The 25,153-nt window shown below is 49.7% G+C and overlaps 9 protein-coding genes across 9 annotated transcripts; 3 read left to right on the top strand and 6 right to left on the bottom strand.

The window, feature by feature from the left end:
• Positions 1 to 230: 230 nt before the first annotated feature.
• On the bottom strand, positions 231 to 1,260 carry N7518_007795 (urate oxidase; the record flags this gene model as incomplete). The annotated part of the gene is made up of 3 exons (XM_057188722.1): positions 231 to 355; positions 414 to 1,060; positions 1,124 to 1,260. The coding sequence occupies 3 exons, from the start codon at positions 1,258 to 1,260 to the stop codon at positions 231 to 233; spliced, it is 909 nt and encodes a 302-aa protein (XP_057040425.1).
• A 1,806-nt stretch (positions 1,261 to 3,066) lies between these two features.
• On the top strand, positions 3,067 to 4,688 carry N7518_007794 (MFS transporter; the record flags this gene model as incomplete). The annotated part of the gene is made up of 5 exons (XM_057188721.1): positions 3,067 to 3,189; positions 3,255 to 3,275; positions 3,330 to 3,387; positions 3,440 to 4,089; positions 4,143 to 4,688. The coding sequence occupies 5 exons, from the start codon at positions 3,067 to 3,069 to the stop codon at positions 4,686 to 4,688; spliced, it is 1,398 nt and encodes a 465-aa protein (XP_057040424.1).
• An 821-nt stretch (positions 4,689 to 5,509) lies between these two features.
• Positions 5,510 to 6,736, top strand: N7518_007793 (agmatine deiminase family protein; the record flags this gene model as incomplete). Its single annotated transcript, XM_057188720.1, has 1 exon — positions 5,510 to 6,736. One exon carries the CDS (start codon positions 5,510 to 5,512, stop codon positions 6,734 to 6,736), a length of 1,227 nt encoding a protein of 408 aa, XP_057040423.1.
• Positions 6,737 to 7,401: 665 nt separating this feature from the next.
• N7518_007792 (uncharacterized protein) lies at positions 7,402 to 7,998 on the bottom strand (the record flags this gene model as incomplete). Its single annotated transcript, XM_057188719.1, has 1 exon — positions 7,402 to 7,998. One exon carries the CDS (start codon positions 7,996 to 7,998, stop codon positions 7,402 to 7,404), a length of 597 nt encoding a protein of 198 aa, XP_057040422.1.
• Positions 7,999 to 9,125: 1,127 nt separating this feature from the next.
• Positions 9,126 to 10,742, bottom strand: N7518_007791 (C2H2-type zinc finger protein; the record flags this gene model as incomplete). The annotated part of the gene is made up of 3 exons (XM_057188718.1): positions 9,126 to 9,898; positions 9,981 to 10,397; positions 10,448 to 10,742. 3 exons carry the CDS (start codon positions 10,740 to 10,742, stop codon positions 9,126 to 9,128), a joined length of 1,485 nt encoding a protein of 494 aa, XP_057040421.1.
• A 6,213-nt stretch (positions 10,743 to 16,955) lies between these two features.
• On the bottom strand, positions 16,956 to 18,805 carry N7518_007790 (amino acid permease; the record flags this gene model as incomplete). Its single annotated transcript, XM_057188717.1, has 3 exons — positions 16,956 to 18,300; positions 18,369 to 18,480; positions 18,538 to 18,805. The coding sequence occupies 3 exons, from the start codon at positions 18,803 to 18,805 to the stop codon at positions 16,956 to 16,958; spliced, it is 1,725 nt and encodes a 574-aa protein (XP_057040420.1).
• Positions 18,806 to 19,866: 1,061 nt separating this feature from the next.
• Positions 19,867 to 20,720, bottom strand: N7518_007789 (cytochrome b-c1 complex subunit 10; the record flags this gene model as incomplete). Its single annotated transcript, XM_057188716.1, has 5 exons — positions 19,867 to 19,875; positions 19,929 to 20,076; positions 20,145 to 20,198; positions 20,477 to 20,541; positions 20,718 to 20,720. 5 exons carry the CDS (start codon positions 20,718 to 20,720, stop codon positions 19,867 to 19,869), a joined length of 279 nt encoding a protein of 92 aa, XP_057040419.1.
• A 571-nt stretch (positions 20,721 to 21,291) lies between these two features.
• N7518_007788 (putative disulfide isomerase) lies at positions 21,292 to 23,619 on the bottom strand (the record flags this gene model as incomplete). Its single annotated transcript, XM_057188715.1, has 4 exons — positions 21,292 to 21,654; positions 21,707 to 23,200; positions 23,256 to 23,337; positions 23,393 to 23,619. 4 exons carry the CDS (start codon positions 23,617 to 23,619, stop codon positions 21,292 to 21,294), a joined length of 2,166 nt encoding a protein of 721 aa, XP_057040418.1.
• Positions 23,620 to 24,040: 421 nt separating this feature from the next.
• Positions 24,041 to 24,881, top strand: N7518_007787 (complex I NDUFA5 subunit family protein; the record flags this gene model as incomplete). Its single annotated transcript, XM_057188714.1, has 3 exons — positions 24,041 to 24,591; positions 24,660 to 24,764; positions 24,818 to 24,881. 3 exons carry the CDS (start codon positions 24,041 to 24,043, stop codon positions 24,879 to 24,881), a joined length of 720 nt encoding a protein of 239 aa, XP_057040417.1.
• Between the last annotated feature and the right edge of the window lie 272 nt (positions 24,882 to 25,153).

The raw sequence follows: 25,153 nt of genomic DNA, 5'->3' as shown, positions 1-25,153 counted from the left end.
AACTTTCGAGCCTGCGGTTCTTTTGGAATGTACTTATAGCACATACAATCACAATACCACGTACTATACAATGCTTTTCTACCTTATCTTTTGAGATGTTGTGACGGATTGGATTCGAGATATAAGGAGTCTGATCCCAGAAGTATAGGAAATGGATATATGTACAAAATAGAAAAGAAACCCAAGCTAGCGCCCATGTCGGAGCTCGCCGACAATCCTTTAGAAAGCATTTACAGCTTAGCCTTTGGGCCAGCGCGGCCAACGGTGCACTTGATAAGACCGTTGGGGTTGGATTGGGGGGCGTACACCGAGGCATCCTTGCCGGTGTTCTTGATACCCTTGTGCCAGCTGAGATCTACAAGCGCGGAGATTAGCCCAAATCCAAGATTCACAGGGGAGGGGGTCAAACATACCAACTTCGAAGAAGTGGATATTAGGCAACGCATAGTCAACAGTATCCAGAAGAGGCTCAACAGCAAGAATCTGCTCTCCCATCTTGTACATAGTCGCCTGGACGGAGGCACTGTTATCCTCAGCAAAGGTCTTGAGGGTAATAGCGCGGGCCGCCTCCCAAGCAGCATTGAACTTCTCAACGTGCGTCTTGACATCGGCAAGACCAGCGAAGCGGCGCCACTGCCAGTCCGCGGCGACATCAGTGCTGAGGAGACGGTCCCAGGTCTCCTTGAGGGTGGTGTATTCGTCGCGGACGAAACCCCAGAACTGGGAACCGGTGCTCTTCAGCACGGTCAGGCCTCTGATAGAGCTTTTGATGTCGATGCCCTTTCCTTCGATGACGTCGACTTGCACGTTTCGCGTCTCGGAGCCAGGCTTGATAAACGAGTGCGGGTGTGGCTTGCCGTCGATCTCCATGCGTACCCAGCGGTGGGTAACGATGTTAACGTGCGCCGCGTGGATGTGGCTGTACTTCTCGATGAAGTGTGTGCCCAGGATCGAGCCGAACAGCTCCGGTGGGGATACGGGGTTCTGCTTTGCTGTGATGAAGACGGTGTTCTTGATTGAGTCGGTTGCGACAACGACGCTGTTGTCGGCCTTGGTGTAACTGTGGGGACCTTTAGGTTAGCTTCAACTTTTTTCTCTCAATAAAAGATGTCGCTAGACTTACGAGGTCTCGATATCACCCTCCAGCAAGACGCATACGGTCATCTCCACGACAGTCTGGATGCCGGTCTTCTCATCGCGGTCCACCTTGCACACGCGGACATTGTCCTTGCCGTAGCGAGCAGCTGCCAATACGCTCATCTTGAATTTTAGGAGGGTGACTTGGGAATGTAGAAGAGAAGAAGAAGTAGATTGTGAAAGTTAAATGATTGTATTATCTAGCAGACCAGATCAGTATTTATCTGGAATGCATATTGGCTGATCCAGAGAGCATCGGGCACCTCCGATGGCCGCGATGGCCGCGAGTGGCCGCTCTCTCCTCCAAATCCCGATCTTATCAGTTGGCGATTGGACAGCTCATTTTCTTCCTACCTTTATGTAGCTATGGCCTGATGCTTCTATGCCATTCTCACCTATCACCATCATATGTTGTACCGAAGGAGAAGAAAAAGACAATTTCCTTTCCCCCAGACTTTCGGGCCACGAGCCGAGTGCAGTGACAGTGGAGATCTCACATTCCCAATCCCGAACTTCCGACCTCCGACCTCCGACCACTCTGCGGACTTCAACTGCAAATGCCTAGATTATTTTCAAATCCCTAACATCCCTAACGTTTTGTATGCCATCCGGAGACCTCCACTGCGGACCGGCGAGCTGCGAGCCATGAAAGACGAAGTTTCGGCGATAAACACTCAGCGCTGACATGATATTCTTCCTCTGTTGACAATTGCCATAATAGGCATGCGCAGTGACCTCACTGTCGGTGGTACAGTGTGGGGAGAAACATGTGACAGTCTGTACGTTGACTCGCCTTGATGACGAGATATCGCGGCAGTTTTGTTCTCTTTTGTTCATTTAAGTACTTTGTACGGAATACACCGAAGGTATTTCAGGGTTAATGCTGTCCTACTTCGATCGTCCAGGGTAGCTTGTATATATATCCTCCGTGGTGTATACTAGGTTGTTCATGCAACTCGTATCAGAAGGCAATATATATCTTTAGAGGGTAGTATATATCCTCCCAAACAACTTACGCGTACAAACACAATCAGAGCGCTTATTCCCGTTGAACAACATCCGGAGTCAACACTGACATCTTCGCCAAGACTCGGCATGAAAGAGCCTCAATACCCACAGAGCACAAGGGAGTACCTATACATACGCCGCATAGGGGAAATGCGTGGCCCACGCCTCCTATCACAGCATGTGCAAGTGTCAAGCACACTGACCTATCTAGCGGTCAACGATGATTGCCGTGAGGGATTTGATTTGCTTCTATATGAGTGACAATATTACCCGAGATCATCGTGTGCTCAACCTTGCCAACGCTCCGACCAAAGCCAAGTTTCATCTCTAGACAGGGAATAATCAAGATATTTAACTATGCAGTCCCTCTCGTACATACTGGACCCCAATATATGTCCAATCCTCAACACCCATGCCCAGAATGACAGTATGTAGGATATATATCAGATCCAGAAAGCAGATTGGATTCTTTTTTTGGAATAAATAATTCACAGAGTGCATTGAATGGCACGCCTGGTCCCCAGCTTAGATTGCAATTGTCGAATCGGAGGGTGTGGTGGGTGCCAATGCTGGTGGTATCGTCTGCAACGTCGATCTGACGAATCTCGCATGCAGTGCACACTTCTAAGCCATATCAATCAGCATAATATCCCGCGATTGGGTAAACTGACGAGTAAAAAGCGGGCGAGGTCTATCGGGTTCTCAGTCAAGGCTGGGCTGATTCTTTGTTCAACAGGGAATCGTCACTTGCCTATTACGTCCGCCACTTATCGAGTAATTTCTGATTTTGTTGATTCTCAGCTTTCCCAGAACTTCCAATTAGTCACACCTCATATTAGTCGGACCTTTTATTAGTGATTCGGATTCGCGAGGAACTTCTTTGTTTCCATCTGCAGACAACCGCTCGCGTTTCGGATAATCATGACTATAAGCGATCTAATAAATCTCAAGAGAGAGCCAGGGAAAAATCGTGCTCCCTGGCTGTTGAAGGTTCGTTCCTCAACGGGTTTTATTATCGGTGCAGTCTGGATGTCCACCTTCACGGTACGTGAGAGTCTGGTCCTCTATTCTTCTAGGTCCCCAACTGACTGAGACTCAACTGGAATAAGGAATTCCTCCTATATGCCATGGTAAGCAAGATCTTACTTATGATGTGAATTGGAACCAGAATCAACGAACGACAGATAGTCCCTGTGATGCCAACAGCACTCGTCACCCGAGCCGGAGTCGGATTCGAGCACCGTATGTCTCACAGCTTTCCCTAGCAAATTATCGCATACTCACCTTTAAACAGGAGAATACTGGGTCAGTGTCCTTCTCATGTGTGAAGCAGGCATGTCTCTATTGATGTGTCCCATATTCGGCTACCTGGTCGACCGCGCACGCACACGTCGACTACCCTTCATCAGTGCCCTGGTCATACTAACCGGCTGTATGCTAATCCTACAACTGGCGCATTCCATCGCTGCGTTTGTCGTAGCTCGTCTACTCCAAGGCATCGCAGGTGCTTTAGTAGTGGTAGCGGCATTCGCTCTCATCGGCGACGCTGTGTCCCAGGAGCATCTCGGTCAAACGATAGGGTATCTTGGCTCCGCGATTGCCTCGGGCTTCTTGCTGGGTCCGTTCCTCGGAGGCGTTGTGTACAATTCGGGTGGGTACAATGCTGTGTTCTGGTTTGCGTATCCTATTCTTGCGCTTGACATGGTTATGCGGCTGGTTTTGATCGAGAAGAAGGTCGCTGCTCAGTGGACTGGAGAATCAAACGGGAACCTGGAGTCGGATCTGGAGACGGCGCAGCGTATTCCCTCTGTCGGTTCGCGCGAACCGCAGGTCATCCAAGGAAGGAAAGGGCTCGTTATCTTCCGGATGCTCAGACAGCGCCGAGTGTTGATCTCTTCGTGGGCGCTCCTCTCGCAGGGAATCTTGCTTTCTGCTTTTGATGCGGTACGTACCAGACTCGACCTTTTCAACATGAAGAGCTAGCTAATCACATCCAGACTCTCCCCATCTTCGTTGAAACGACATTTGGCTGGAACTCCCTCGGCATGGGACTAATCTTCCTCCCAATGGCCGTCCCGGCCTTCTTCGAGCCGCTGTTTGGCGGCTTCACCGATAAGTTCGGTGCCCGCTTTGTAGCCTTCGGCTGTTTCGTTCTTCTCTCGCCCACCCTCATCTGTCTCCGGTTCGTCCAGACCAAATCGAATGAACAAATCGCTCTGCTGGTATCCTTACTCTTCCTTGTCGGTGTTTTCATCCACGCCTGTGCGCCAGCCATGTACGTTGAGACGCAGCGTGCACTCACGGCAATGGAACTCAAAAACCCAGGAATACTCGGATCTAAGGGTGCTGTGGCGCAGGGATTCGGACTGCAGAGTATGTGCCAGTTTGCCGGTGTGTTCTTCGGGCCACTTTGGGGTGGATTCGTCGAGTATCGTTTCGGATGGGGGGTGATGACGGGTACATTGGGAGTTTTCGTAGCGCTCACTGCGCTTCCGATGCTGTGGTTAGGCGAAACCGAGGAGGAGAGGGCTTTAATGAGCTGAATGAGGGTTACGCAGTTAGGCAGCACTTTTTTCAAATAATTTTTTTCAACGCAGGTATCAGTTCTGCCTACATGTAAGTAGGTCACTTCGGAACTATACGTTGCACCTGGATTACCTAGGTGTAGTAGCGGCTTTTACAAGGTGCTCATCTTTGATATACTTGTATACCTAGAATCTTTGGAATCTTTTGTGTTTCATAGCCTATCATAGCTGCAATATATGAGTCTGAGTTTGTGTCTGCCGATTTATCAAGGTATCCTTTAGAGGCTGAGAAGTGAGGAGTTGCGCGAGTGAGGCATTTGATTCTATACAAGTTTATAGAACATATACCAGGAGAAATCAGACACCAATGTATTTACATAGTGTTACCTTTAGTTAGATCCAGGAACATATGATAATTCCAATTCCTCTACAGCCAACCGAAGTTCAAAAACGGTTAGATCCATATAAAAAGCCCCACTACGGTGTTAAGCTTATCGCCTGGACTATCCCAATGCGGCAGCTCAGTCGTTCTCTTCCTTTTAACTTGTTTAAGCTCATCTTCGACATTCCTGTCGTCTCCTCATATTAACCCCATTGGGATCTTCCCTTCAGCATAAATAACCCCCAATTCGCCCTGACCATTCTTCCCATGGCACTTCTTCACTCTATCCAACGACTAAGACAAGCGTCTACCACTGTCAGTACATCAGTCTGTCAATCGTCGCATTCTGTACCACACACATGTGATCTAACACATCCAGATCTCCTTAGCTCGACCTCATCTACCGTTCATATACCAATACAAATCCCCATTCCAACCAACCCACCCAACAGCAAGCATGCCGCCCACCAACAAAACCTGGCACATCCAGCACCGCGCCCTCTCACTCCAAGCAGACAGAACAAAGCAATACATCTGCCCATCAGAAACAAGCACCCACCTAGCAACCCTCCTAAGCTTCCCCTCCGAATGCTCGACCCTCCCGGAGCTGTACGCCAAAACAAGCAACGAGATAATCTCCCTCGCGACAACAATCGCAGCCTTCGAACCCGTGCGCCTCTACGCCCGATCCGAAGACATCCCTCAAGCCCAAGCCCTCCTCGACAAACAACCCCAGCACCGGTCCAACATAACCCTCATCGCAGCGCCAACAAACCACTGCTGGATCCGCGACACAGGCCCCGTCTACGTCCACAGCGCCGACCCAGCAGACAAAACCCGCTACGCCATCGACTTCCACTTCTGCGAATGGGGCCACAAAACCACAGAATACATCTACGGCGCCAGCGCCTCGCCCGCAGCAGCAGAGGCCCTGGAAACATCCCCGCAATATGCCGAGTGGCCGGTCATGGACGCGCAAGCCATGAGCGAGAACACGGCGTTCGCGGGCGTCGTGCTGGATCTCGAGAATGCGGGTGCGGACACGGTGGCGGATGTCGTTGTGCGGGTGGAGACGGATATCCGGCTCGAGGGCGGGGGTATTGAAGTCGACGGCGAGGGGACGTTTATGGCGACTGAAAGTAGTATTATTGGGGATGCGCGCAATCCCGGACTCGGGAAGGCGGAGATCGAGGCGGAGCTTGGTCGGTTGTTGGGTGTTAGTACGTTCGTTTGGTTTCCCGGGAGGGTGGGGCTTGATGTTACGGATTTGCATGTTGATGCTGAGGCGAGGTTTGTGAGGCCTGGGGTTGTGGTTGTTTGTCGTCCGCATGAGAAGGCGGAGAAGGTGCGTTGGGAGGTCTATTCGGAGATTCGGGCGGTCTTGGAGAGATCTACTGATGCGCGTGGTCGGCGCTTTGAGGTTCATGATGTTGTTGAGCCGGATCCGAGCTTCGTTAAGGGAGGTTTTGCTGGGGAGGAGGAGGCGTCGGCGGCGTCGTATGTGAACTTTTACTTTGTTAACGGTGGGCTGGTTATCCCGGCGTTTGGGGATCCTGAGGCTGATGAGAAGGCCTTTGAGTTGCTGAAGAGTCTGGTTCCTGGGAGGGAGGTTCGTCAGGTTGAGGTCAATGCCTTGCCTAGGACTGGAGGTGTGCTGCATTGTGTTACACAGCAGGTGGTGTGAGGGGACTAGCTAGCTGCCTAGGTAAATATACAGAATCTCATTTTTAGAAACGGTCAAGGAAGAATATTCAAAGATGTGATATTGATAGTGATGTTGATATTGAAAAAGCATGTTTTTGACCATAGACTTGCTAGTGTGGAAAATAAACAGAACGGAAAAAGAGAAAGGAGAGAGAAGTCGAAACGAGAGACTAAACAAACCCCATTCCCACGCAGATCATAATTCATGTAGAATAGTGTAAGATGTATGTCTTTTTTGGGCTTCTTTTGTACCAGCAAAATGGCCAGTAAGAAACCAAGATCCCCAATTGGAACCTGATATCATCCTCCAATCCAGATTCCAGACCTAGACCGATATCAGAGAACGCAGGGAAGAAACGAAGAAGGAAAAGAAAGAGGAGAACACCGTCCCAGGACGCCTGATAATGCCGCGCCACGAAGCAGAGAGAACGCGGACGAGAAGAGGCCAAAAAAAGAAAGACGCATAGAATCCGTGATGGAGCAGTGTCAGATATCCACATCCGATCGAGCATCCGATTGCAGTCCCAGGATGATAGCCAGGACATATGAGAGCCAGTCAACCCAGAACAGACCGAAAACCAAACCAAAAGCCCCATAAGACCCTCTCGAGACCCCGTTCCCCCCACATCATGATGATCTTATATCTCAAAGACTCAACTGATCGATACTCCCCACCCGCCCGCTCCCGCCAAGCCGCCCCCCACCCTTCGTAACCATGCCGAGCCGATAGAAGCGCTCTTCGCCAGCGGGCGTCCTCCCACCAATGTACCACTTCTCCGGACCGATGGCATCGCGGAACCCGCCCGAGCCACTGGAAGAATCACTCCCGCGGCGCTGGCGGTCTGCTGTGCCACGATTAATCGGGATGGGAGTCGAGGTGGATGATGGTGGTGTGGAGGGGAGAGATGGTTGGTCGTGGTGGTAGTGGTGTGAAGGGGATGGACTTGGGCCTTGGACTTGGCCGGCTGGTGCTGTAGTTGAGGCGGAAGAGGATGTGTGGGTGTGGTGGTGATTGTGGTGGTTGTGATTGTGATTATGGTGGGCTGCGGCAGAAGCAGACGATGGTGCTGATGAGCCTTGGGCTGAGTTGGCTGCTTTTGTTGCGATGGCGCGGGCACTCTGGGAGATCTGGGCGGAGGAGAGGGTTGAGGTTGTGGCGCCGACTTGCTGGGCGGGCTTATAAGTTGACTGGGCGCGGAAGGCAGCCAGGAAGTTGGCGAGGAATGGACGGTTGTTGGACATGATTAGACAGGGAGAGGATTCACCTGCTGTTGATTTTGATTATGGAATGTGAAGATGTAGAATAGGAGAAGTCTGAGAGTGCCCGATCTCAAGTTCCCGATCCCACGGGCGCTCCAATCACGGGCGGTGGATTATGGTTATGACGTTACGTAGGAAGATCCCGGAGACGTTATATCCATTTCTCCGCTACTCCGCTACATCTTGTATATACAACGCATAAATTGAAGTATAAATTGAAGTACCTTGTGAACTTCTTCCCCAAGGCACCCCAGCTTCCCCAGATACTGGCACGTCAAATGGATCATAAGTCTATTTCTAGCTGCTTTTCTAGTAAATCCTGAGAATAAAACAAACACCTTAAATCACACCTCAAGGAATTCCCAAAGCATACATATGTCCTGCCATGCCGACTTTACATGAGAAAAGAGGCCATGCGATGCAGAAGAAAAAACGAGAAAGGAAAAGATAAAAGCACATGGCAAAAAATGGACTGCAAGAATGAAAGAAACATGGCAATTCGACAACAACCATCCCATAAAAAAGAGAATGTAAGAAAAAAAAGCTTTTCTCCTTTCTGATGTCGAGCACTCGCGCAAAAGATGAACACATGCCCATGTCTATGTTGTGGACGCCGAACAAACCACCATACCATCTGCCCCTCACATCGGGGGTTCAAGATAAAAGATAACCAGACTCGCAAACCACTTAAGAATGCACACCCACACCGGATGGGATCAGAATAGAAAAGAAAAAAAGATAGATCGACAAACGAGGAACGGGAGACGCTGGGAACACGAACCACCGCAAGCTGAAAGCCGCAAGTGAACGGATCAAAGGACTACCGTAAACAGATTTGTTGAAACATCGTGACCAGTGGATTTGCACCAGCGGAGAAGCCAGGGACGAAGCCCTAGAAACAATAGAAGAGAGGGTGGAGAGCAATAGTCCTACCCACGGCGTGAAGAAGAGAGGAACCTTTTGTGGTATTTTACTTCGTCAAAACGCTTTTTCAATCTTATGCCTAGGCATCATCTTGCTTTCCGAATTCACCGTCTATTGTCTCGCGGGCTGTACACTACCTGCATATTTTTTGTTAGAAACCGATATCATAATTAACGGGATAAAAACTAACCGTCTCCGCTCAGCGTAGTCGAGGCAAGGTACAGTCCGTTCATACCGCTCTCAGGACCGGTCGAGGCAGGGTAGTACTTGCGGTCGTGGTCGACGGGAGCGTGGATCGGCTCCTGGCCCGCGGCCATGGAGTGGGGAAAACCGGGGTTAATGTAACCGTCGGAGGAACCGTGCTGAAACATCGAATTCCAGTCAACACCCGGGTGATGTGAGTGGGGACCGGGCATGACCGGCTTGTGGTCATGGTAAACCGGGGGCTTTACCTGTTCAAGGGGACGATCACCCGTCAGCTGCTGGCCATGAGCATCGACACCAGGCTGCATGAGATACGGGTTCTGCTTAGGTCCAGCCATCCACGAGGCTCTCGCGTGCGCCTGGCCAGCGGAGAACGCGTCGTCACCGGGACCACGGTTCATGCCGTTGACAGACTGCATCGTGAAACCGAGCGGCTGCTGCTCCCCGTAGCTAGGACGACCTGTGGCCATTCCATTGCCATTCACGGCCCCATCGTATTGCGTACCCATAACGCCATTGGAGTGGGGGACGGGATTACTGACTTCATCCTGGAGCGGCTTAGGGGGATTGGCCGCGGCAGCCGCAGCTGCTTGCTGCTGAGACCGCTTCAGATGGGCCTGCGGGTGGGACAAGTGGGTCGCTCCGGTCGGGTTACCCCGTCGGATCGAGCATTTTTGGAAGTGACGCTTCAAGATATCACTGCGGGAGAAAGTGTCCTTACATAGGACACACATGTAAGGGCGATCACCAGTGTCTGTACAAATCAGACAGTCAGCACATCTCGTCTTAAGGGAACTTTTGGTTTTTTTTTTTTCTTCGTTCTACCGAAAACTTACGTCTCAACAAATGGCGCTTGAGGTGCTTAGCGTGGAGGTAAGTCTTGTTACAGTGCGGACAGGGGAATTTGCCATCCGCGTCCTTTGCGGGAATCGTCGTGCTCTTAGCTGTACCATTGACACCGTTCGAAACCGGAGTCGCGCGGCCCGGGACACTCGGCAAAATGCCACGGCGGCCCTGAGAGCCCACGACCTGCGTGCGTGGCGGTTCCTTGGCGTAGGGGGAGCCGTTCGCGCCATTCACATCAGGAGTCATACCCCAACCCTTGCCGTCGGAGTAACTAAAGGCACCGGACGGAAGACCATTGAAATCCGGGCGGCGATCGCGGGGGGTGCCGGAGCAATCGGCTGAGGGTAGCTCTGAGCGGAGGATGCGGGCGGAAGGACACTCGGAGGTGGGGGGTACTGCTGATGCGCCTGTGTTTGAGGGTTAGGAAGATTCAACAGAGACGATGGCGGAAGGCTACCGACAGTCGTGTGCGGCATCATCGGGGCCTGGGAAGCCCCGTAGACATCGTGAGTTGACGGGGGGTACCGCGACAAGTCCGGACGGTACGGCTGCCCCATGTAGTGGTGAGGCGCGGGAGACTGAGGGTGGTGCGGCTGCAATGGAGGCAGAGTATGCGGCTGCGAAACCGGATACTGCGGCTGCATCGAGTATTGTGGGATATGCATGCTCGAGATGGGAGTCGAAGACATGGGCGTGGAGCCGGGAGGCAGACTGGTGGATGGAGGACGGGAAGGGTGAGATCTGGGATCCATTGTGGACAGAGGAGGGAGATCGTGTAGAAAAGAAAGAAAGGATGTTGGTTCACGGTAACTCAATCATCAACCCTGCACTCTGGATGATTTTTTTTTTCTTTGAAGGAAAGGAAGCTCCTTGTTTGAAAATTTTCCTGCGAACAAGAAAGACAAGAGGCAAACGGTCACAGGGTCTCACGGGATTCACGGGATTCAGACTGAGCTGACTCCACACGAAGAGAGAAAGGAAGAAAGAGATGCTTAATTGAAGAAGATTCCCCACGGTCACCCACTAGGAAGAAAAAAATAGGATGGTGATTTATCCGCACGTTGTGACAACCACCGTCGATGGTTCTGTATCCACCGAAGAAGCGGGCGTACAAGTGGGTCTCTCTCTCGCAGCAAAAACAACTAGTCCGAGATCTGCTTCGCGTCAAGGTAATCCTTGAGATCGAGGAATTGAGCCAATAGAATGGAAGTATCTTAAAGAATGGAATAGAGGAATTGAAGGGATCGGGAACAGGGAATTGAGTGATTGAAGATTTGAGGATTGAGAATTGGGAATTGGGGGAAATTGGGGAGGAAAAGAGAAAATGGGGGATAAGTTTCTTGGTAAAGACGAAAAGGAAAATTGGAAAATTCTAAGGAAGACCGGATCGAAAAAAAGGAAAAAGAAAAAAAAAGACCGAAAAGACGAGAAAAGACGAAAAAAGACGATCGTTCCTCGGGGAGGCAAGAGGCGACAGACGAAAAAGAAAATGCGAAAAAAGGAAATGACACGTAATTACCGTATTTTTGCAATTGCCAGTTCCAAATTTACACGGCCGTCTTCCGAAGTATGGCCGATAGCGGTAGGGACGTATTAGGATTGTTGGGATAGATAGTTTAGATATTGAATATTATATTATTTGGATTGGATTTAGAATAACAAGAATAGCGAATAACTAGCAGAATAACTTTACACATAGACACATAGACACGTACTTCAGACACATAGCCATATCTCATTTCTGATCTCCCCACGTCCGGGTATGATGACGCACTTCCAAGGTATATCCCATCTAATCACCCGGGGACGGATGATAATAAGTCCCGAAACCATTGAACTATATCATATGCAATCTGATTATTCCAGAGATAGTATATCGATATATCGTGAACTTCCTATACTGTATGTTGTAGAACAAAACACAAGGTTCACTGCGATATGCTACAGCCCAAGTCGGGATCCCTCCGATCGCGGCGATTGCCAGATTACCATTGGGCAGACCGCGAACACTGCCAACTATTAACACATAGATATGCCGTTGTGTATGATTATCTGATGTTGGAGTAGATCTTATTATATTTGGGAGATGGAGCCATCTCCCCGAATGTGGATTATGGTTGACCCTGGCTCTTCTTTGTTTTGGGCTCCGCAGTGGCTGACAGCCCCGCAAGTGACATCTAGTATGTATTCAACCATTACTCTACGGACTACGGGGTAGTCTATGTCTATATATCTTTGAGCTACTCCGCAGAGGATATAATGTATGTTGTATGTAGATGATAAGGTCTCAGACTACGGAGTATATAATTCCACTCTGCACTAATCTCTTCAAACACGTTATTCAGGGGAGCCAGAGGAAGAGCTCCAATGAGCTCAAAAGACCTCGTCATACATCCTAATGATCCTATGTTGTACTGCTGGATTTGGCCTGCATGCAGCCTAGACGTACATGGCCATGGCACATCTGGCACATCTCCAGAAGAAGGTGCATGCGTTCTCAGGCTCTTCCTGGAAGGCTGGCGACCGGGACTTCTGTAACGGCCATGCAGTGTTGCCGTAGAGTACTTAAGTGGATGCGCTGTAGCCGCTCTTTGCACTGGTTTCCGCACTTAGCTTGGGACTCGAAAAACATGACGCGAACTGCACTTCGTATATTGTAAATAAAGAAAACAAGATAAAGCTATCAATGGCACAAGTCTAACTGGGAGACTATTGCTGCCTAGAAGCTCAATGTAGAGAAATAGAGGAGTACTCCATAAGTAGAGTGTTTTTGCTCAGTTCAGCCACACAGGAATGCTCTAGACGAATTTGGCATTCAGGGGGTTCCCCTTATTGGACGTGGTTACTTCCGTGGGCTGACATAGGTGGGCTGCGGTTCGCGTACTTTTGCAATGCAGATTTCTTATTCTATTATTAAGCCGATATCTCGACCGAGTACGGAGTAACATGACCTAAAGTTTCAGATCCTGCGCGCCATTCGAGTCCCGTGTGACTAAAACATACGTTGATCGCATTGAGATTGGATATTCCTCAACATAACAATATAACTTGGATAGACTCAACTATCAACTGCAAAGAATCTACATCGCACTCCTGACTCCTTACTCCGTATATTTGCCGGTGATCTGTATTCCGGACCCAACATCCTTGCCCCTCCTGCTCCACCCCTTCGCAAGAGCTTCTCCCGCTTCGATTGTGGACCTGGAAGGCTTCGACCAGGGTTCTGCAGAAATATTGAACTGACCACCTGATCTTAACTTTGTGCACCCTACTTTGGGTGTTCATGGAGAGATTATCCTTCACTATTTTATTATACTGACATGTGCGAACTCAGATTCCGCCAAGGGGCGAGCGTGAATTCAAGCTACGACGTAAAAGGAAGTTCGCTTGACCTTCCACTACCTCGGTATGTGTACGTGTATATCAGTCCAGTCACCGCTAGAATATCGTGTACATCCTAACAGCGTAAACCGAATTAGCTGCATATACTGTATGTTGTCCTATGTCTCCTAATGTTGCCTAAAAGGATTTCGACAATCAAGGAAAAAGAATTCGTTCTTGGTGGCTTGAACGCGGTGTATTGAAGTAGTAGGTGGCTGCCTCTACTTTTGCAAAATACACTCGGCATCAATGCCGGGAGTTAACGGACTCCACTCCAAACCCCCCGAAACGGTTCTCAAAGTACGGTGAGGCTTTTCCCGAGTCTTTACATTTTGGATTGGATCAGGGGCTGTCAATTCATTTGTTACTAATGTTTTCTTAGTCTGTTACTGAGACCTCCAGATTGTTGTGTTAAGACTAGTCGGTACCAACAAGCCGGAGATCGTCACTTAGTTTTTCCATGAAGAGCTTGACCGTATCCTAGTCGAATAATATGTACCAAACCCACTAACTGACATGGGGCCGCCAATAGAGCTAAATTCCCGGATGCTTAAGGTGCTGCTGGCTTCAGTACGGAGTACGGAGTAGCAACCGGGATAGAAGAGAATAGCGCGCGCGAGATGTAGATCCCGCCCCAGTCTCCATCGCTGCCGAATAGCATATCACGTGTGATATAGTGGCATTATTTTAAGAAAGAATATAGAGAGATAAAAAAAAGAAAGGAACAACACGTCAACGTGTTCTACACGCTCTATACAACGCACATCCGATAGCGCTCCCCAACATCATCCGATACACACCAAAAAGCCAGCGTTGTTCTCGGCATATGCCGGAAACACCGCTGAAGCTAAGTCCGGATCGCCGAGTTTCAGGAATCCACGCAGCCAATCAGGGACGACCATCCGGTGCAGCGGGGGAGAGGATCGTGCCACCACCAACCTCATAGGCTGCCGATGTCTGTAGTCGAAACCCGAATGGGAATAGCGTGTTTTTCCATACAAGGTCCTCTTGGAGGATCTGACTTGATATTATTTTGGATTTTTGATCGGTTACTTGCGGGCTATGAGATTTGGTTTCCGTTCCGTCGACAGAGAATTGAAGGTTTGATGTTGACTTTGAAATTGACTTTGAGAACTGTTCGATATCAAATATAGTGGCTACAGTCCCATTCTCCCTTTCTCCATCTTTCTCCATTTTCCCATGTGTTCTGTGGATCGGAATCCATTCGGGTACAACATGGGGGTTATGGGGTGGGTGGCTCACGGTGATCAGGAACGAATTCGCTATACTAACATAGTACCTCTGTATTCTTCCATGTTCCATATAAGTAATTGCCTTGACCTGGCCTTGGAATCAACGTGTACCAGTGAAAACCTCCCCTGGCCGCGTCATAGGTTTCGGATAGAATTCGATATGAGGCGCATATGTGATTCGCCTCCTATTAATATCTGATACTCGTCTCGCTACCATATTCTGTGGTCGAATACAGTACAAGTAGGGCAAGTATATTGTGAGCCTTGGATTCCTCGATCCACAAACCGTGGTCGGGCCGAACCATCTGTTTGCAGTGTAACAGGGATTATTGCTTGAACAACCCATTTTTATTAGAATGCATGAATCCAAGCGTCTAAAAAGCAGCCTATCGGACCGATGCATTGGATGAAAACCCCAATAATAATACACAGTCAAAAAAAAAAAGAATACCTAAGAAAAACAAAAATCTCAGTTCACAATGAAAAAAAGGCAAAATGGTCCCGATTTGGAAATCGTAACGTACAATACGGCGGTAGACTCGGCTCACCCCCGACGACCCCAAAACAGCCACTTCCACGGTTGCCACCTCTCTGACGACCTTCTTTTTATTTTATTTCTTCTTTTCCCTCGGCCACGGTTCAGACCGCTAGATCTGTCAAAGAACCAAAAAGAGCAACTCCAGACGGTCCACCCAAATCCAGGAACTTCCAAAAAACCCATGGGATCCAAATCCTCCAACCCGACGGTTCAAAGATTCTGGGATTCGTCATAACGTACGCCGTACGCCGATCCCCGTTCCTGGGGGGCCTTCTTTCTTACTCTCAGCCCCTGACAGTGACGATCGGGACTGCGTGCAATCAGCCCGGACGGGAGCGGGCTTGGGTGGACAAGAGGGGCCTGTACTCCGTACGGCTTGTACAAGGGTCACCCCAACACGTTTTTTCTTCTTATTCTTACTTTTCCGCATTCTTGTCCCGGTTCTTGTGGTTGGAGGCGCTTTGAGTTTTTCGTTTTTTCTTTCTTTCTTTCATTCGATTCCAAGGTTTTTGACTTTCGAGCAAATTATGTACTCGTGACTATGTATTTGTTCTAGATTAGAACAAATATGACAAGTAACTGCGCTTACTATTGGACGCTATATGTCTGTGAACTCTTATGGCCGACACGGGAGTATACAAGTGGGACCCCCTATTGTTATAGTAGATGGGCTCCTCGTGTTAGGGGGGTGTGGGCTGTGCCCCCCCTTCATCTGGAGTCAGATTAAGCATATCTTTGTTCCAACCCTTTTTTTGTTTTTCTCCGTGGCATCCATGTTCAGTGTCCACTGTCCACCACCGCCGGTGGGGTCTCAGGGGGTGGGTGGTGGAGCTTACAGGATTCTCCCCGGGGATCCCAGCGCAGGGCACGTTGTACAAGGTACTTGGCCGTGGGGGAAGATGGTTGCTGGGTTTCCCGTACTTTCGGGATTGAGTTAGGTTTCAAATATATAACCTCATGTCCGGGCTTGCTCTAGGGGCCTATGCATTGATTGGCTTGGTCGGTGCTTTCTCATAGGGCAAGTGGTGTAGATTATCCCTTCATAGAGAGGTACTGTGTACAAAGTGTATTCAAGAGATCAGCAATTTGCATGGTTATTCTGCAATGTATATTTTCTGCATGCTTAGCTTTGAATACGAAGGACTATATTACCTATGGTGGGATATGACGTGCTATAGGCCTGGACTAACCCTAATGCAGCTGTATAGTTATATCATGAGTGCCATTATTCTGCAACCCCTCGGTTAAATCGTATACACAGACGATATAAAATCTGCAGTCACTCTCATCCCCAGAATGTCATATGGATGTCATACAGTCAACCGTATCCAGACATTTGGAACTGGTGGAGCAGTGAGTTTGCTCCATTTGCTCCGTCACATAGTCTAACTCACGCCAGGAGGGGCACTGGGGCTCCATATCATTCTGTCAGATCGATCCATATTTATGGAGCCAGATCTATGTTATTGTTTCTGACATGCAGGTGGCGAATGCAGACATTCTTGACGGTGGATTCATCTAGGGCCATCACTACTGTTTACAGATAGAAGTCTCTGCACGAAGACGGAGATATTTTCCCCTTCCGTACATTGGATCGAGAGTTCTGCTCTTTGGTTGGTGGTAGTAGTACCATCTGCTCGTACTAGAAGATTGAACATATCAAACAAAGATGCACCGAATAATACTTTGAACTGTAATAACGTGCCCCACGAGGCTATAATATTAAGTTATGTACCAACATATATCAAATCTTATCTCAAACTAATACATTGTCTGCTCCACAAACCGGAGATCTAGATAGGATTATCTGCATCATCCGTCTTGGAAAATGCAGCTGCCTCAGTCTCTCGAGACTCGGGCTCAATGCCCTCGCTAACGTACGGCTCCTGCTGAATCGCATGGATAGCATGCTCGACATTGACCACAGGACCCGTGAACCAGCGATGGGCATCAACAAACCACCAAATCGTAACCGCCAGCATCGGCGCACCCCAAACAAGACAAGTCCAATTCATCATATCAGGCGTCAGGTCTTTACCAGTAACACTGGGCAAACACAAGATCGGAATCATCAAAAGCACAAACAAAACACCAACACCACCGATATACGGGCCAAAGGGACCCAGATGCCAGGGGCCCCTACGGAACCGATTACCGACAAAGAACACGCGAATAGTGATGGGAATGGCGAAAGCAAAGAACTGCGCAATGGCACCAATGGAGAACAACGCACCAATCGCCACGTCTCCAGCCAGAATAAGAAGACACATCAAGATGCCGAGGACGGCATTCAGCAAAACCGCATTGACCGGCGTCTGCGTAACCGGATGCACCTGCTTCCAGTAATTCGAGAACGGGAAGCAGTCGTCACGAGCATAGGCATACGTAACCCGCGACGCGGCAACCATACACCCCTGGCCCATGGAGAACCCACAGATAATCGTCAAAGCCAGGATAGCCATAGCCGTCTTCTGCGGCATGACCTGCAGCAAGTACGACGCCCAGGGCTGTCCCAGGTCGGAATCCATAACGGCCTCGATGTCCAGCACCGTGTATGCAACCACCAGCTGTAGGAACCAGCCCATCAGTCCGCCCACGCCGGAGGTGAGCACGATCGCGCGCGGCGAGGCGATGTTCGCGTTCGAGCACTCCTCGCTCAGGTGGAATGGCGAGTCGTAGCCCGACATCGTCCAGATCACGCCCACGAAGGTCATGAGTACGGCGACGCCGTCTGGGAAGTCGGTTAGGTTGGTTATGTCGCCCCAGACTTGTTTGGAGGGTGTGAATTTCGGGCTGTTTTTTGTGCCGGCGGGGATCATGATGATGACTGCGACCAGGGCGATGAAATTGAATGTTGAGCCCCATGAGTTGAACTGCGCTACATGCTTCGTGGACATGCTGCTGATGCCGGCGTGCAGGATCATTATGAGGGTTGTCAACAGGAAGTTGTGCCAATTTGTCGGGGTGTATTCTGGGTTGTTGATTGAGGCTGCTGCGAGGATCATTGCGCTGAGCGAGTAGTTGACCGATGGCGCTGCGGTTATCTGTCCGATCCAGTTGGACCAGCCGGTGATCCAGGCGGCGAAGGGTCCGTAGCCCGGAGGTGCGAGGACTGCTGCGGCGTAGTATAGTCCGCCGCTGTACAGACGTTAGCCTTCTGAACCCTAACTTTCGTCGGATGTGATATCGGGTAGTAAGTATCATACCTAGTCGGCATTGCTGAACATAGCTCTGCCATCGACATTGCAATGCACTGGATAAATATCATCGCAATGATCCAACCCCAGACCATACCCGCTGTTCCGGCATATCCCATTCCTGTAATCCAGTGTCAGCTATACCTTGAACCCAATCTTCAAAGCGCAGATTACTCACCATACCACAGGGTACTCGCAAATGACGGTAGCAACCCCAGAACAGCAAAGCTGACGCAGAAAGTCGTCCATAGCGAGAACTCGCGCTTGAACTCTTGCTTGTAACCTAGCGCCATGATCACCCTTTCATCGGCATCCATTTCATGATCCGTGTATGGCACATCGCCATCCGGGAGAATGGAAGTGACTTGATCTTTGTTGACCTCATGATGTCCTTTGGATATGTCCGACGAGGCAGTGGCCGTTTTGGTCTCCATGTTTGCGCCCATGACCAATATAAATAGGTGTGGCGCTCCTGATGTGTGCGATATATATATCAACGAAATAAATGACAACCATGCAGGGGGGAAACAAGAATGTCTTCACTTTAAACCACAGCCGAGGGAAGTCGGAGCATAATAAAATAGCACAGACTAATGGTTTTTGAGCAAGTCGACAGGGGTCAGCCATGTTATCTATAGCACGGAGCATTTTGCCTTTCGCCCCGCATCAAGACATGGGAAGCAGCTCTCTACGCAATGTACACCTTACAACGAGGTGAGATAAGAGTCAATGACATATGGATTGATGTGGATAAATTAAAAAAGATAGAATGAACTGCAGAATAAAGAGGGATTTTATCCGAACACGCGATGGCCTCACTGTGCAGGCTTGTGATTTGTAGAGACGGGAGATACCACCGCTGATTCGAGGCACAGGGCTTTGACGATCGGTGCTACGAGCTTGGTAGAGAGAAGTCTAGTCCCAGCAAGGAAGTTCCAGGCGTTATACTTCACGGGACTTCTGCCGTGAGACAGCGTTAGCGCATCAGATCTGCTTATCAACCTAATGGCAGAGATAAGGGCTTGACTCGCCAGGCGTCCACGGGTGTCGGCTGTGCTGATTGGGGATCTGTTCGGCGTTCTGAAACCTCCAGGACTGCCATTATAATTTGAGGCTTGTTATCTAAGGTTGGACCTACCTTGTTGGGGAAAAAAGGCTATGGATTGAAGGCCGGAGAACCCTTGTTTGTGGTATGTATATGTCATGAATACATGCATATCTACCTAGTCCCAACGACAGCGCTATCTACAGTGAGCTCGGAAACTATTTCATGGAACATTCGGATCTCCGAGGTATATACTCCGTGAGAGTCCGTGTTCCCCGAGAGCTCTAGGTTTTTCAGCCCTATGAAGGTGACCATATTTACTTTGAAACAACGGTTTCTATGTGGTATTAAAAAACAAAATACTTTCATCGCTATTCTACACAGTACAGCCCCAGCCTGTCCCTCAAAAGCCCCGATTCATATCGATCGAAGGAGAGACAGATATATACCCTCGCGAATAATTCAGAAGGCCTAGGAAAGTCAGCATCGAATCCAACCCTCCAAATCAACTGTAATTGACTCACATTGTCCTCAGGGGCGATGGTGCGGTCGTAGTAGGTATCGAGGAAAGGAAGCTTGCGGAGAATGTCGTTGCGCACACGGGGAACCTCGCCGAAGATGAAGAGGGCACCGGAACCAACGGCGACACCGAAGCCAGCAGCGACAGTACCACTGTTGAGAACGTTATTAGCCCCTGTATCTTGTCCAACCTGGGATAGTCGAATGCGGGATGTACTCACTACTGGACGGCTGTGCCAAGGGTCATACCCGCGACGCTGCGGGGGATGTAGTACCTGCAGATTAGTGAGGCGTTAGCTTGGTGTTCTGCTTGCTTGATTGATCTGTCTTCTTCGATATCCAGCTCTTTTGCCAAAGCCCACGGTGTGCTCCCCATAGATGCCGGACATCCGTCAAGCTCCGCTGCAAGAGGAGAAAGACGGGAATCCAATCAACTAGAAAAGCTGCGTTGGCAAGTGCAAAGCCATATTTTATTTGCTCCATCCAACGTGCTGATTGCCGACCAACGTGTACTGTCCGGGGTTCGAATAGGAAGGATATGGGGTAGTCTCACTTGGGCGCATAGGCGGAGGCCTGGGCGGAGACCTGGGCGGCGGCACGACGAGCAGTAGGGGCGAACTAAAGGATATATGTTAGCAATTGACATGACATTTTCTATCTCGTCACATCCCGCGGTTCGGAAGCCGGTTGTGATACTCATGGCCTTGTCGTTTACCCAGAGCGCGACCGAGTGGACAAGGAACATCGGAATAGAATACGGGGGTTTCTCATCCACTAGGTATGAAAGCACTTACCATTTTAGAATACACCGGAGTGATTTGGTGGGACAATTGCTAGGAGACAAGAGCTGGCACTTGGTGGTCGACGAAAACCGGGAGTGCCCGAGTTTACACGTGACTCCAAAGCCAGTGGCCAATCAGAGGAGGCGTAATTGTTTTCGCTCAAGTATGAGATCGAGTCAATGGATTGGTTTTATTAAAGAGAGTCCAATTTTTAGTCTTACATCCTGTTTTTTATGCTCAGGATAAAAAAATATATATCACACCAGATATAGATGGCAAAAGAAGTGGCACTTGACGTAATTATAACAAATTGTAGAATATTAATGCGTTTATTGACTTAACACTAGGAAGCCTTGCGGCTCCCAAGAAGCTGATACGCCTAGGCCCAAAAGTTCGGGTGATGGCTGAAAATAAATGGAATAAGAAGATATGTGCTTCAAAAACCCCTTGGTCTGACATGCAAGAGATTCAACTAAGACAGGATTGATCGAACAGGCGCACGAAAGGAAAGCAGCAATCAAATACAGTGGAAACAAAAGATTATAAGAACCACGTAGCCAAACACCCTAACTGTACATTTGTCTCATTAGTCGACTTTGTCGGTCGAGCCTCCATTCAGGAACCCCTCCTTGCCGTCCAGGTGGAAGAAGCCACCGTTGTTGGTGGCGGTGTTGCCAATAATACCGCCGCGAGCAGCACTACGTCTAAGACGTCCACGTCCGAATACGGTGGCCACAGCAACCACGGCACCCAAGATGATGAAGAAGAGGATGGGATGACTGCCGAGGAGGGATCGAGCAAAGAAGAAGATACTCTCAAAAGTGCCGATGGTAGATTTGGGTGACAACTTCGAAGGGGAAGCAATGACGAGAGGAATAGTCTCGAGGATAGAGGTCCGCGAGGCCATAATAGGAGCTCCGCTTGAAGCAGTATCCCAGTAGCGACGGTTCTATAGGAAGTCAGTTATAGTGCTTAGACAAATCTCACGAGGGAAGACTTACATCTTGATCATTGATAATAACGCGGTCACTGGTTTCCACATCGATGCCGTACGTTGTGCGCAACCAGCGCTCCCAAAAGTCGCCATCGACCCAAGCAAATGCGACTTGCTTCTTATCGTCCTCGCGGATCGTAATACGCATGTTTTTCGCAGCCCGTAGTGCACGTTGATCATTGCGGTCATCGGCTTCTTCGATGCGCAGTTGCTTGGAATCACGAAGTTCAGCCCGCTCAAGGCGGAATAGTTGAACCTGCTTATCCATCCATTCAAGAGCGGCTTCCTTAAGTTCGCGCTTGGATTGCTTGAAGTCATCGCTTCGGCGGCGGCTGAGGAGTCCAAGAACCACGAACTTTCCGTCCATGATTTCTTGGGCGTTGGATGCGGTGAGCTCAGGTACGATGGGCAGCCACACAGTCTGCATCCACGACAAGATTTGACGGAAATCTCTCATGTCCTTAGGAGCAAGGGCATTATAGTAGTTGGGACGTCCGTCACGGACGACTAGAAGACGAGGCCAGGTAGAGATCTTGAACCGCTCGGAAAGAGGAGCACTGTCAGACTTGACAATGCGAGCGTGTCCCACAAGACTGAGGGTGAGGCGGTTCATGGCCTCGAAATCTTCAGATGTGGTCGCGTGGTCGTAGAGATATAGGAACAGAACCTCTTCGGTTTCTTCCAACTTCTTAAAAGTAGTCGAATCAACATCCTGAATGCTCGAGCCCACACCGACAGCTTTGTTGGTGTACGCGATCAGATCACCCAAGCCACGAAGACCGGTATATTCAACTCTCTCGCCGCCACGGAAGAAGTAGATCGTCGGGTAGGCATTCACGCGAGCATCTTCGCACAGTCGCTTCTCAAGATCGCAGTTCACTTCGCCAACATTGAGAGTATCCTTCATCTCCTTGGCCATCGAGTTCCAGTTCGGGGCCAGAGCCTGGCAATGATGGCACCAAGGAACGTAAAACTTGATGATCCATGGATCATGGGTAGTCGTAACAAGACTTTGGAAACTCTCCGCAGTGAGTGGGATAGAAACGCCCTGGGGGTTAGCAGGCCGTCCTTGGAGCTTGGCCTTGACAGACTCAGCGCTAACGCCTTCCAATTCCGCGGTCTCGATGCTCTGCTTCTCGACAGCTGTTTTAGCGCCAGGCTTCACCACTGCAGGTTTGGCGGTCATTTCCATGCTCTCAGCGCCGGCCTTTGGGATTTGGACGCCTTGCGAAGGTCGGGTCCCAGGCTTGATCGTCTCGAGTTTGGCTTCAATCATAGCGGCAATATCTGACATCGTCTTGGCACGCGCCGGGGGTTCGTTCTGAACGCCCATATCATAGAATGCCCACGCGGGGTAAAATTCGACGTTCAGCTTCTTGCAGAAATCGCCGAAGGCCTGGCAGTTTATGGACCCGAAATGGAGATTATAGTAGCCAGTGAATGAGTCCAGAGACGCGAGCTCATCGGGTTTCAGTCCGGAGAGGAATAAAGGATTTGATGTCTATCACTAATCAGATCCATGGCTCAAAGGTTTGAATAAGGGGATAGATTCTCACGTAGTAGTACTCATACAGGGTCTGGTACAATGGGGCGGCGATCCGGCAATGCGGGCAAGAGGGGGAATAATGTTTAATCATCCTAGAATAGTTAGAGCCTTCAGCGGTTTATTGATTGCTGCAGAAGGGATTCTCACCAGTAACCATCTTTGGTCACTTCCTCGAAATTCTCCGGGGTCAGCTCGGTCAACGGGGGCACTTCAATACCATTGAATATTGTGGGTTTGTCGGTATCCACTCCACGAGACGCCCTTTTGACAAGTGTATCTCCAGATTGTTGGTCGGAAGAAGCATCTGAAGGCGTACCCAAAGCAGGCGCTACCAACAGAGAGAGGAGGGACCACCCCAGCCAAGACGGTTTCATTTTGGTGAAAGAAAAAGGCGAATAACTTGGATAGCAGTTTAAAGGAGAGTATAAGCAGTTTCAATATGTCAAAGCTGAGCAAAACGAAGGACTCTGGTCGAAGTAGGGAGGATAATCGCGAAATGTTACAGGTGGCACATTGGACGGGGGCGAAGACTGGCGACTCGGGTGGGCACTGGTCACGTCGCAGAAAGAAGCAGCACTTAGCGACTATAGCGCCCGTAGCTGAGAGCAAAATAGAACTGCACACAGTCCAAACAAAGAACCAGATGAGAGGCTTTGATGATATTCGGCAAAGGTAAGTTGTTGCGTTTCCCCCTGCCGTTTCACTATGGAACATAAGGTTAATCCGCTCCGGGCCGACTTCACCACTTCATCTCCTTGGAACAGAGCGACTTCAATATCACCAAATCCATTCACAATGCGCTCCACACTCCGGCTACTGGCCAATGTCAAGCCCCGGTATTTGGAGCCTTTTGCTCCTACCGGATTGACGGGCCTTTTCACCCACCCCAGCCCTCGCCCTACTTTAATCTACCTTTACTCGACTACTCTGCAGAAGTTGCAGGCGTTCCCCGAATCCTCCGCCTACCGCCAATCCGTTGAGGCTTTGACCCGACACCGCCTCCAAGTCATTGAGTCGCAAAAGCCTGCCGGATTCGATGCATGGTTGGAGCGTGTGCGGAAAACCGTGGCAGCCGAACCTGAGCGGTTTGCTAAGGTCCAGCACTCCGACGGCACCTACACCCATGCCGCTGCCCAACAGAAGGATGGATCCGACAATGCTCGCGGTGAAGAATGGGATGGCGAAGCCCTCTCAGCTACAACCGAGGGTCCCGCCCGTACCCCGCAACAAGAAGGAGAATGGCTTGAAATCATGAATGAGGCTAGCGAGACCACCGACAAGGCCGATCATGACTTCCACCACGAACATATCAAATGGGAGAGCGAGCCTGCGCTTGATGTCGACCAGTATGTGTACCTAGCTTTCCGAATTGACCTCGAACAATCGCGCAATCTAACGCTAACCTATTGCGCAGGATCTCTCACATCGAACAGCAGATCGGCGCCGGCCTTATTGAGGAGATCATCCAGGTCGCAGAGACAGAGCTCAAGCTTGTGGATCAGTTGGCCGAGGCCAAGGTGTAAGTGGAAATTTGAAGATTGTGGTTTAGACTTCTTGCTGACACTTTTACAGGTGGGAGGAACTTGAGGAAAAGCCCCAACCCGGCCAGTGGTCCTACTTCGAGCGTGGTCACTAAACAGCAAATCTGGAATGGCTATGAATTTTAATCTCTGTAACTACTACTAGAGGTCTCTTTGTTTGAATACATGTTTTGAGAGTTCAAACATCTGAAATTTTAGAGTGAGTCGTAGAGCTACTAAACTATGATTCGCATATTCGACGAATGAAGGTATACCAGCAATTTCTATCGGACATGTTGATCTAATTGAGGCATGTCTCTAGCCTAGTATATAGGCAATTGGTCTTTCAGTTTCAATTTTATACATCTGGGTGATGATTATGTACAGG

The sequence above is a fragment of the Penicillium psychrosexuale genome (assembly GCF_028828465.1).
Source record: "Penicillium psychrosexuale strain IBT 29551 chromosome Unknown utg000004l, whole genome shotgun sequence".
Lineage (NCBI taxonomy): Eukaryota > Fungi > Ascomycota > Eurotiomycetes > Eurotiales > Aspergillaceae > Penicillium > Penicillium psychrosexuale.
This window is presented reverse-complemented; position numbering and strand designations above follow the sequence as displayed.